At 40.3% G+C, this 12,615-nt stretch overlaps 1 protein-coding gene across 5 annotated transcripts in view; it reads right to left on the bottom strand.

Annotated features, from left to right (window-relative positions):
- The window catches only part of ctbp2a (C-terminal binding protein 2a), an 80,942-nt gene that overhangs the window by 14,657 nt on the left and 53,670 nt on the right, over positions 1-12,615 (bottom strand). The window contains exon 1 of one of the 5 annotated variants that reach the window (XM_007545365.2): positions 9,888-10,780. The exons of the other annotated variants lie outside the window; for them this stretch is intronic. Coding sequence (XP_007545427.1) covers positions 9,888-9,909 — 22 coding nt within the window. The 5' untranslated portion in view covers positions 9,910-10,780. Of the gene's footprint in view, positions 1-9,887; positions 10,781-12,615 lie in introns of those variants that run through there. 5 annotated transcript variants of the gene reach the window in all.

Below are 12,615 nucleotides of genomic sequence, written 5' to 3'. Positions count from 1 at the left end.
TATATATAATCTAGATTTAATTGTAATGACCAACATTAGAATTGCTCAATGGACTCTGAAGGATGAGACGATGTCTCCGCTCTGTGTAAAACTGCAGCTGCTCCAACTGCTGCCTCTGTTTGTGTCACATCAAACTCATTCCACATTTCCCCTTACAGTTCGCAGTGGTTATGGTATATGACTAGTTCCCATGGCTGATCGAGCCGTAGCATTCCTGGGTTGTCTTGAATCACTCAGTCAGTGTTGTGCTCTTTCAGACACACGCTTAGCTCACATAGCGAAAGAATGGCCTGAAATGGGCTGTTGTGGGAGAGTGAACAATATCTACTGTGATGAAGTACAGCAGTGTCTTCCTCGATTTAGTGGAAAGCTGGAATGTTGTGGTTTTTACGCAGCGCTTCTTCCATTCATAAAGATCCAGATGGAGTTGTGCATTTAAAAATGCCTTGATGCTGTCAAACCAGAAGTTTTTACACTTCATTCTTTTCTAATTCTTGCAACTATGTCGGAGAAAACGTTCCAGTCGGCGAAGTAAAAACAAACTTTCAGGACTGAAAACATGCTGGCATAGCCAGTGACAGTTTTTTTTTTTTACCTCGTCGGGATGTTTCATTGCACCACAGAAATTCTGTGGCTTAAGATTTTAAATGTCAGAGCTCTAAAAAATAAATAAATAAATAAAATTAATTAATTAATTAATGTGTGACGTTTACTCTCTATGACAGTGCAGAGTTAAATGGCTTTTCTCCAAAGCTCTAAATCAGTAAATTTGCTCTTTGGAAATCCTTAACCAGTCTGAAAATATGTTCAGTTCCTCAGGGCCAGCTAACAGAGACAGAAGAGATTATGTTACAAACACAGAGAGATTGAACAACTCTGAATGTTAAACTGCAAGGCATCTGTAGCATATCAAAAGATTTTTTTCTTTTTACCAAAGTTAAGACATTTAAAACTGCATTTGGGGCAAAGCAGCCGGTTTGGTTGTGGTAAGTTTGAACGTAGCGTTATTTTGATCTGTGTGGTTGGAGGAACCGCAGCATGAAAGCAAAGCTAATTCCCACCTCAAAGACCTGCTGCTCCAGAGCAGGAGTTAAAATTTAAAGTAACCATGGAAACAACTAATCAGCAATTATTTTCAATTGATTATGGGGGAAGGTTTAAATAACTTTATATTAAAATAAAAAAAAAAACAGACTTTTTAAATAAAATTAAAAATAAATCATTTAAAATTTTTACTCTCAGACAAAAGCATCTTGGGTAAATGAAAATAATTTCAAATAAAATTTAGCAATTGCATGAATAATTGTAGGACTGGCTGTGCATGTACATACAGCATATGATTTCAACCCGCAATTAAATATGCATGTGAATTAGTTGAAGGCCAGAGACAAAATGTTGCTCTCTTTCAAAGCACCTATGCAGTAAATCGGTCTTTATGATACACAAATAACAAGTCTGTACTCAGCTGAATATCTGCTAATACAGCGTTTTTACAATAACCTAAAAGGTTTTCAAGTTATTTTTCCATAAGCTAATGTGTTTGAGCAGTGCAGCTAATCACAAAAATTGAATAAACAGACTCAGATGCATTATCAGTTTAAACAGTTGAATCTCGTCAAAGCGTTTGCCAAAAGTAGTGGAAATGAAAAATGTTGTCCCTTCACCTGCTCCTCCTCTGAATGTCACAGAATCAAAAAGGTGTAACCTGGAGTCTGGGAAACGACAGGAGGAAAGTCCGCTCCAAATAGGCTGGCTTTGCCTTTTTTAAAAAGAAACAATTCTTTGTAATTTGTAACAAATAGGCTTCATAGGCATATTTGCACGTGTGCATCCACTGGGCTTTGTGTGGGTCAAATGCGCCATTTTTCTGTGCGATGCACATCATGCACATGTGGCCTGCATTGGTGTGAGTCAGGCACATCGTGCTGCTTTTGAACAGTAGTCATCACGCAGAAATGGTAATATTTCTGGTTGGACTCTTAAGTTTGTGTATGTGCCTGTTTGATGTGTGTGTGTGTGTATGTGTGTGTGTGTGTGCGTGCGCGCACTAGTAAAGCAGGTGTAAGGAGCAGACTGCAGCCTCGCCAAACACACCTGTAGCGCCCCGGCTCTCCCCGTGTCTCATCATCACACCCCTGCAGAGTTCATTATCAGACTGGAAAATACCTCCATCTCCAGACGACAGCCGCACAAAAGCAACGGAAACATTGTGAGGAAAAAAAACCCCAAAAACAAAACTGTCACCCCGAGGTGACAAGTCAGAATCAGATGCTTTTAATCCCTAAATGAATGAGAAGGAAGCAGTTGGTGGAATAAATGCTGCTTTAGTTAAAGGGACTGGGTCAAGAAGCTGCTGATTAATTATTTTCTGGTTGCTAATTGGCTGACTGCAGCCTAATAAGGCAGAACGTGGTGCTGAATTTAAGACACAAATAACCTGCAGATAATTAACACTTAACAAGGTTGCTAATGTGGGTCTAAATGGCTCTGATACCTGACCTGTAATTACAACAAACTTACTGGTAATACACCGAGAGAACTGAGACTTGGCTCTAGTTTTAGATCAAAGAAAAAAATAAAATAAAACAAACACCTAAAGAGATTTTTCTGAATTCTTAAAGCAAGCAGCTTTTTACCTAAACTCTCTCAGAAACATTCAAAACTAAAATACGTCACGCAATGTCACGTATTGACATTGCGTGACGTATTTAAGTGTGAATAATTGTGGTATGAAAGGAAAATGAAACATGGCTGTCAAATGTTATCACAGATAAAAAAAAATCAAAAAGGTTTGTCTTTACTGGAGTCTTAAACTTCCAGTCTTTACTCTGGAAGTCTTAAACTTCCAGTGCAAATAATTCCCTTCAGAAATGACCACATCAGTGAGTCGGGTCATTTAGTAGCAATACAAATACAGCTGTTCTGTGAACACTTCAGTATTTTTTGGGAAAACATTACTAAACAACTAAGTTCACAAAGTCTGAGAATTAAAATCCAAGTAGTATCAACATTTGTAAGACACTCTATACATTGTTATCTCATAGATTTAAAATTGTAACGTAGCATTAATGATATGACAGAGAACTGGTCATAGAGCACTACTATGAACTCAATCTACAAAAGGGTTTGTAGATTAAATCATATATCAGAAATAACATTATTCTTTGCTTAGGCTTCAACTCGAGCTACTATGCTGGCTTTTAGTGATAACACTGTGGATAGCTCTATCCTTATCCACGTGTCCTTGAATGATCTTCCTCCAGAGAAAAACAGTGAATAACGCCTTATACAACCAGTTCTTAGTTTTTCTGACCAAAGCAATCTACTTTGAGCTAGTCTAGACTAGAAAGGTTTTGTTGTTATGCTTTTTTTTCACATTGCTGCGCTCTAATTTTTTTCTGCTTACATGGAGACGTTCAAAAGGAAATAAATAAAACCTCTGATATGTAGAACGCGAGGCACTTTCAAGGAAAGTCATGTTGCGTGTTCATTCATTTGTGCTAAGAAGCAGACAACACATTAGAAGTAATACTGCCGCTTTTAGAGCTTTTTAAAATAGCATGTTCTAATTGAAACATCAATCTATTGCCATGAAGGATAACATAGCATTCCTAATAATAATAATAATAATAATAATAATAATAATAATAATAAACACTTTAGATGAACTTGAGCTTTTACTCGGAGATGGAAATGTCTAAACCATCTTAAAGGTAAAGTTTAAGTATAATTTGCAAAACAATACTTCTGTTTATTTTAGGTTTTCTCATGCTGTCAAACATCATTGTCACCAAAAATGTTGGGAAAAAAAAAGGTAATTAATCTTCAATTCAATTCAAGTTATCCATATAGCACCACTTTATAGCAAACGGTGTATCAAAAAAAATTTACAAGGCATATAGATCCAACAGATATCCGGAAATAGAAATCAGATCAAAACAATTCATTGCAATCCAAATCCTAGTTATAATACAAGCAAATCAAACTCACATCCCTCCTCTAAGTAACCACGAGGCGACAGTGGAGAGAAACATTCCCCTTTAACAGAGAGAACACCCAGTGAAGTCGACGTTCAGTGTGATCACTGTACGTTTTGCAGCCTTAATCCCAAAACACCAGCAGCAAACAAAACAAGACCCCATCATGAACATTACACACACTTCCAATAAGAGATAGGAGTTGACGCATCATCTCCTGAAGCCCAAGACCACCTGTGAGGTATCCTTATTCAAATTAGAACTCTATACTGCATGTATGATTCACACGTCGATGGCGGTCGCTACATTGTATCCACAGCTGCCCTTAGGCAGACCAACAGAAATGGAGTCCAACCACCAGCAGGCGAGGCGGTCCAAGTGTCTTCCCCAAGGACACGACAGAAACATATCTGCACCTAAACAGCAGCTTTGAACCGCAAGTTAATTCAATTTAAGGCAGCCTAGACGATTTCGTATTTTCTGCATCCAAATCCTGCCTGTTTGATGGGATGAAGTCCAAGGCAGCATGAACCTGTAGGAAGCTGCCCAATCATAAAGACCCAACCTGAACCAAACTCTCACCCTGAAGCAGGGAAGAAAAACACATTATTCAACAGTTATATAAACTTAAGCGAGCAGCAAAAACAACAGAATTAAAGATGGTTTATGTTGCGCTGGAAATTACTTTGGCTGCTTGTCTTTGGGATTAAAATGTAAAGTGGCTACGCCAATGTCCTGTTTTGTAATCAAAGTATTTATTACAGCTCCACAGCCAGCATTGTCTCTCAGAATGAAAGAAACCAACAAATAAGAAAATGAGCCGAGTAAGTAAATCTAACCATGACAATAGATTTTATTTTATTTGTTTTTTCTTATCCAGTGATGGTCACATGTCCTTGCATCCCTCAAGAAAAGCTTTGTTGGACTAAAGTTGATGGTATCGTTAGCCAACACTAATCACAAACTGCACCATTTGTCAGGAAGTATGGAAACCTTTGGCAGAGCTGGCCACAGCGTACGCTCCACCACAAATGGATTACAGATGTTCCGAAGTAAAAAGCCTTTTTGGATCCTGACAGGGCAAATAGTTGTTTTAAACTTGAAGAAAGAGAAACGGAGAACTCAGGAAACGCGTCAGATCTTTTGTGAATACAATTTAACGTCTGATTCTGTCACTTGGCCCTGCCCGCGTAGGAAAATTAGCTCAGTTAGCTCCACAGCCAGACGCTGTGAGTCAGAGATTTCACTCAAGAGCGAGAGGGATCATTTCCTTAAACAGAAAGAAAAAAAAAATGACAAAAGAATATAAAATCTCATTCCAACCTGTTTCTTTCTAAGCACTTGGAAACCAGCATTTAAAATGGCATTCAAAAACATCAAACTACGTCAGAAATCCTTTTTTTCTCCCTCTCTCTCTTTTTTTTTTCTCCTCTCAGGCTCTATTTTCTGACAAATCGAGCGGCCTGGATTTGCGGTTTCACGGATCTCCGACACGCTTTCGCTGCTTTACAAAGACAATTTTATTTGGAAGTTAATGTGCTCCCTCCAGATTTATTTGTGGCTTGCTATTTGTGAGGTTGTCACACACTTTGAAATGTAAATGTTCCACTCCGGGACCACAGACTTGCATCAGCTTACCTTCCCCATTATAATTTTACGAATATTTTCACTGTGTGAGCTTTCTGTCTCAGGTTTCCGTTAATAGCCTTTTGAAACAGTTTATTCTCTTCACCTGCAGAGGAGTCAGACACTCAGACCCTCTCTTACGTCATTTTTTGAATTACAGTGGGGGCCGCTTTGGCCAAACACTCAACACCCACTAACTCATGGATCTGGATCTCTTTCCCATCTCTGTCCCTAACAGCCACATAAACTCGTCAGACCTGCGCGATACAAGCCATCAGTAGGTGTTTTGGTGGAGCCCATAAAACTACAAAAACAAAAGGAAGTGAGGAGTATTTTCCATGGCGCGATGATGTCAGGGACGGAGTTCACAGTAAGCTTGAAAAAAAAAAAAAAAAAAAGACTTGGCAAGTGGTGCTGGACAAAAACGGTCTTATTGGGCTTAGGACCAACAGCTGGTTCTGGTTACCTAGTAACTCCCAAGCTGGCGGGCCTTGGAGATGAGTGAAATGAGGGAGGGGAAGTGCTGACCCCCTGGTGGGTTTTTCTTTGTGGCAAGTGCAGCAGGAAGCAAAGCACAAGCTTGATCGTAATTACATCAAACCTTGTCCCTGCAGGCCACCCAACCTCTGAACCCAAACACAGTGCGAGCTGCGAGGAGTGGAAGTGCCGCGACCATTGTTTCAGCAAACAAAAACTTGATTCGGCCCTAATTTTAGCTACAGTTCGCGTACTTACGATAATGATATGGATCGGCGGGGGGTTTATAGAGGGTTAATGCTAAAAATTACACAACGGTTTTTTTTTTTTTCAATGTAAAGCTTTGTAGCAAAGTAAGTGTGACTGTGAAGGTGAGAGCTTTAAACCTCTGAGAGATTAGAAACTCTTATTTTGAAGGACAAAAGCAAGCCATTCTTGAAATGCACTGACGTGACAAGAGTTAGCTAGTAAAGACGGCTCATGGGGCGGCTAAGTCAACAACAATCCTTTACAGCAGCTCTGAAACTACAGTCATCCATGTGCGAGTGTGTTGGCTGCTCGGAGGAAACTGAGAGCGGGAAGAAAAAAAATACTGAGTTTGTAAGCGAGAATATCGCAACAGCCAGATAAGTTCTTTTAAAATGAACACATTCGAGATAAAAATGAACCACTTGCAGACATAACGCTGTATTATTAAATGATGCTCTAGCTTGTTTATGCAGACAGAAACATTTTGCTCTAAAGGTAAGGGCCTGGTGACTGCTGCCTGCCCAGTGGCACAGTCCAGGGTGCTGTGTCCATATACGTCCGTCTCTGTGAATATCTGCTTTTGATCATGTTTCCCTTTCTAATGAACTTGCCTTAATGTCATTCTTTTTGTTGACGATTTGAACTGAAGGCTTGTCCATGTAAACAGCATCGTTTGGTTTCGGGCAAAGTATTCGAGTTATACTGTAGAAAGGGGCACCAAGATCTGAAAATATAAATATCATCCTTAATTGCAGATCAACATTAATTTTAAGTCATCTCGGGGCCCTAAGAAGAAGCAAAGTTAACGTCTCTCACTTAGACTTGTCTAAACTTATCAAAGCTGAGCGGGACAATCCACTAAAAATTGGTTTAAAACATACAAAATTGTTTTTCTATTGTAAAACTTCACAATGTGAGAAATGTAATGTCTGCTGCTGCTTCTTCTTTTTCTTTTTTTTAATAGGGATTGATTGCCAATTCTGACACTCATTCTCAGTCTTGTCTTGTGAGGAGAATGTGTTGTTGCAACTCTATTAATCATAAAAGTCCCAGAGCTTATGAAACAACAACAAGGCCATATCAGTGTCTCCAACAGCTTTCCAATCCACCCATCATATTTTTTTGCTCTTCAAGTTTGTCCACTTTCACACTATGAGTAGCAAAAAAAAAAAAAAACAGAACAAAAAACCCCCAGCATGGTTACACTCTCTTACTGTCCATGCATGTTAATAAAAATCAGGGCCTTGCATTCTTGTGCGTGTTTACGATCCCTTAGGCAGTAGAAAAAGAGGGGAGGTGTAATCTTTTCTTTGGCAGAGTTGCCTTCGCTGGCTCCCAGGCAGACCCTTTCAGCGCCCAGCTTCACTGCCGCCAACCCCAGCCTGTCTCTTGTTCCACTTATGTGGACACACAAAGACATTGTTTGTCCTTCCCCTGCGCCTGCCCACCCCCTTTTAAAGTTATCACCATCCAAATGGTCCAACGGAGGGGTGAGGAAGGGAAAGGGAGAGAGGAGGGCAGGGTGGGATCACATGTAAAAGTGGAAGAGAGTAAAAAAAAAAGGAAGGAAAGGGAGGGGGGGGGGGGCAAAACATATGCTGACGCAAAGATATCACAGATGGTGTCAGTGCTAGCTGAGGAAGAAAGACAAGCGCCTATTCTCCTTAGAAGCAGCAAGGCCAGGGTTTGGGACAAAGGCAGCTGCCGGCGCTGACAGGCAGCAGACGGTGGACATCATCTTTACTTCACATGCACTCGCAGAAACAACTGCGTCCAAAGGGTTTCGAGATCTGTTAACAGCGACAGAGGCGCAAACATATCCAGGAAATCTGCAAAACTGCTTTTATGTAGCGTGCTTTGCTTTAGAATTACAGAAACCTTTCTGCAGGATGTATGGTACCCCAAACCGAAGTCCAGTGGTTGCAATTCCCCACCGCTGACCCCCAAGTGCAAACCGCCAAACTTGCGCGCACAGTTGTGAACGTGAATATAGGCACACTGGTTCATTTTGCACGCCTGTGTGCTTTCATTCATTCATTGATCCATTCATTCAACAAGAAAACCTCAATTATTTCTTGCATTCCTATTTTAAAATCTACAGATATTTCATCTTTTATATATATGCGCTAGCCTTGATCTTTCATACCTCTGTCTAGGAATCAAATGTCAAGATGAATCAGTTGTAACATTTTAAATTTTTTCTTTTATTGTGGTGAAGCCTCTGTGTAGTTTAAAAATAATGTTCGATTCAGATAGCTCCTGGTCAGAGGTGATTCAGACACTCAAATATTGGTGTTTTATTCATACATGCATACAAAACAGTTATGACAATGTAGTTATAATAATGAGTGATGCTACCTCAGTGAAATCCTCCTGATACCGAGGCTTTAGTACATGTTGACCTTTTACCACTTCTGCAGGCTTTGGTTGGGCTTTTTAAACAATTCAAATATGAAAACATGGAGTTGTGTCAGTAACAGTCTATCACTGCTACTACTTATCACTTTTATATTGTTTAACAGATTAAATGTTTGTCCAGACAGTTAATAGTTTCTCTAAAGACGCGGATGGGAGAGCTTTCAAACAGCTTGCGCTCTTGGAAGGCAAACTACATTCCCTCACTCTCAGCTATTGACACTATCTAAACTTTCAATGAGTCACTAAATACTGGACTACTTCCAAGTTCAGCAGACATTTCCTAGCATTAGCATATATGCTAAAATGCTAATGTTACCACAGTAGTTATTCCTAATACAATACCTACAATTAGCAAAGGCAATTAATGTTAGCCAGATTAGCATTTTCACTAATGCCAGCATATAAAATGATTTTTAACTAGGCAGATTGTGCTACCTAATTTTAGCTAACATACAATGTCAGGATATCTCCTTCAGTAGAGCAGACTAATGTAATAACAGCTCCAGCTTGGCTTTAATTCATTATTTAGTGTAGTATTCTCACCCCCTGAGGAGGACAGACCCCCAGGCTGAGAATTGTAGCTTTATACTTTGTGTCACCTGCAATGAAATCTGTACTTCGTCTTAAAACACTGAAAGTGAGGAAAGAAACATTCTAATACTATATCTCTTGTTCTAAATGTGATTCCTGTAACAGATTTTGACTTATCAGTTTTTTTTAATCTTTTATTTAAAGCGTCAACATTTTATGCAAAGGCACATGGAAAGATTTTGTGAAATAAAGTGCAAATGTAACACTAAGCCCTTACACAGACGAGAGCTGCTCATACGCCAAATCATGTGCGACCTCTGACCCTGATCTCACTCTCTTTATACTCGTGTGCAAAGCTCTGCAAAATTGCCCGTCTCGCACGCACACCGATTCCACGATCCACTTCATTTGTAAAATATAAGAAGCCCTTTCATCTTACAGCCAACTCCCTCCTCCCTGCAGACACCACAGACATTTATTATTACCCATGATGGGTGCAGCAACACACACACGCGCACGCATGCACGCACGCACGCACGCACGCACGCACGCACGCACGCACGCACGCACGCACACACACAAATATAAGATGTGAACTGTTCCTCTTGCCTGGGAAATGCTGTCTCCACATTCTTGAAATCAGGTAATACACATGGCAGAAGGAAATTTTAGAGGTGACGGACAGAAAGCAGATTTGGGCGTTGGTGTGTTCTCACACACTGTGCCCTGGGGTTATTCTCCTCTCTGCCTCCCTTTGCCTCCTCCTGCTCCAGCCTCCTTCTGTCCTCTATCGCTTGTCTCGCTCCCCCGCTGCTCGTTTCCAAATCTGTCCTCCTTCGTCACCTCACCCCAAGAAGTTCCATTTCTCAGATGACTGGTACTGTTGGTGGTGGTGGTGGTCGTGGTGGGGGGAGAAAAGAAAAATGGATGGTGGCACAAGAGGGCAGCGGGCGAGGGGGAGGGACACAGAGAAGAGAGACGATGGCCACTCTCCCCGCTCTCTGCTCGTGCGGTCAAAAACGGATCCTTAAACTCTTTTAATCTCCAGAGAGGAGGAGGAAAATTAAAGGATCTTTCTTCTTTTTTTCTCCCTCCGGTCGGCGATCGGCACTTGGTCTTTTTTTTTTTTTCCTCTTTCCCCCCCCCCTTTTTCAGCTGGATCACTCGTATCCGTTTCTCTCCAGCCTCCTCTCGGTCGGCTCCGTCTCTCTCCTCCTTCTTCTCCTTCTTTACAGCAGGTTCGGGCTATTCATTCAGACGTCAGGCTCGCTCCGTCAGCCTTTTGTTGGAAGTCACAGCGAGACGCAGGGAGAGAGAGGAAGAGGTGGGGGGGCGTAAGAGGAGAAAAAAGGAAAAAAAACAAAAAGCGATAGAAAGAAAACAATCTGCTACCACAGCTATGTGAAAGAAAAGAAAAAAGGGAGCGAGAGGTGTAGCAATCCTGGCACATGTTTCTCCTCCATTCTCTCTGACCTTCCCTTTTTACATTACATACTTTCCTTTTTTTTTTCCCCCTCTCTCCTCCCTTCCTCCCTCCCTCTTTCTTTCCCTGCCTCTATGTTTTATTATTTGTGATCTGGGCTTTAAGACTGCCCTCTCTCCCCCTTCGTCCGCCTCACAACCTCAAACTCTCCTCCAATATCTGACGCTGCATTTCCTTTTTTTTTTCTTTTCTTTTTTTTTTATTCCACTCCACTCTATTCTTCTTAAAACAGGCAGAACTGGTTTTGCTGCACCTTTTAAGTAGGTTTTGCTTTCATTAAGTTCAAAATGAAGCACACAAATACAAGCTGAGACGGAGTGAGAATTGCTTGTGTCCTCACTAAAACTAGGAAAATAGAGCACGTCGCCCCAGTTTGAAAGTTCCTACTGCGGCTCCCCGTAGCTCAAAGAATACGCTTGAAAATGCCGTTAGTTCAGAAACTGCTGAACAGTTTAGCACCGAAACACATTAGAGATCTGCTGTTGTCATTGTTATCAACCTTCCAGAGCACGCAGGTCTTCTGGTTCTGGTCTCCTCTACGTCAACAGAACCAGAACCAAACATGGAGAAGCGGCATTCAGCTTCCATGCACCACAAAATCTGGATCAAACTTCCAGAAAACTGCAAAAACAACTGAAACACTGAGTTCCTTTAAATCAGCGCTAAAATCCCATTTGCTTCGAGTTTGATTAATTATAATGATGGCACTTGACAAAATGTAACGCTTATTTCTCGTGTCACAACTGGTTTCTGTATTACGTTTTTATGGCGCAAAGCACTTTAAAGCTGTTGCTGAAATGTGCTGCACAAAAACACTTTATTTGACCACAGTTAGAAAAAGGAAAGCATTTCACTTTCTGAACTACAGTAAATTGTCCACAAATGTTTGATGGCAACAAACAATTAATCGGTTTAAAACTAAATGTTAACATTGCCATTTGGAAACACCGTAGCTTTTAAATGTTTCATGTCGAAAACGACAATTTTCTGTCGCACTGTTCCACAGGTTCACTGTCCTAACAATGAGCTTTTGATGAAAGAAATCAGATATCCGTCCACCCCTCCTGAAGCAGCGTCTCCGCTTTTCTTCACATAAAACAAACACAGTGGCCCGCTTGGCAGTATTAGAATAGAAAAAAATGAAAAATGAAAAACACGGAGCGCAGTGACAATATCCTAAAAGTGCAGTTTTCAATCCGTGAGCAGACTGGCTCTTATGCACTCTGTGCTTATTGTGCAAAACCCGAGCACCGTAAACACTACTTCTAAAGTTAAAGAGTGGCAATCCTTCAAGTTTTGCTTTAATATGCGCCTCAAAAATATAGTTTCAGTGTGACAGTAATAATATGTTTTCTTTTAGCAACATTTTTACCTGCGCTTTTAGGTTTTAAATAAAATCTCTTAGATTATGTTAAGTATGATCTTGTTTTAATTTATTTCATAAAAACACTCAAACGTGGTATTTTTCTTCAAGGTCATGATATGGTGAGAATTTTATGCCTTATTGTAATAAAGGTTTTTTTTTCTGCTTTCTGAAGTAATTTTAGTAGTAGTGCTGATCTGAGTGCTGTTGTGCTGCACATAACCTACATATAATCTACTGAATAATGTTGTCAGTTCTTGTGTTTAACAACATAAGAAGTCTGTTTCAAAGTGTCTAAAAGCAACAATTATACGAAAATCTCTCCAAGATTCCAGGATTAAAAACCAAGAAGAGATTAGTGTATTTACTACGACACCAGACTGACAGGCCAGCCCAACACTAAGCCACTTTTCTAAAAGGATTTTTATGAGACCACTTCTGATCAAGATTTTTTAAATGAAGAATGTTTTCTTAGCTTGAGAGTCCTAAAT

This window comes from Poecilia formosa, unplaced genomic scaffold (genome assembly GCF_000485575.1).
Source record: "Poecilia formosa unplaced genomic scaffold, Poecilia_formosa-5.1.2 Scaffold12, whole genome shotgun sequence".
NCBI lineage: Eukaryota > Metazoa > Chordata > Actinopteri > Cyprinodontiformes > Poeciliidae > Poecilia > Poecilia formosa.
Note: the sequence above shows the minus strand (reverse complement) of the source record. Positions and strands in the feature narration are given on the sequence as shown.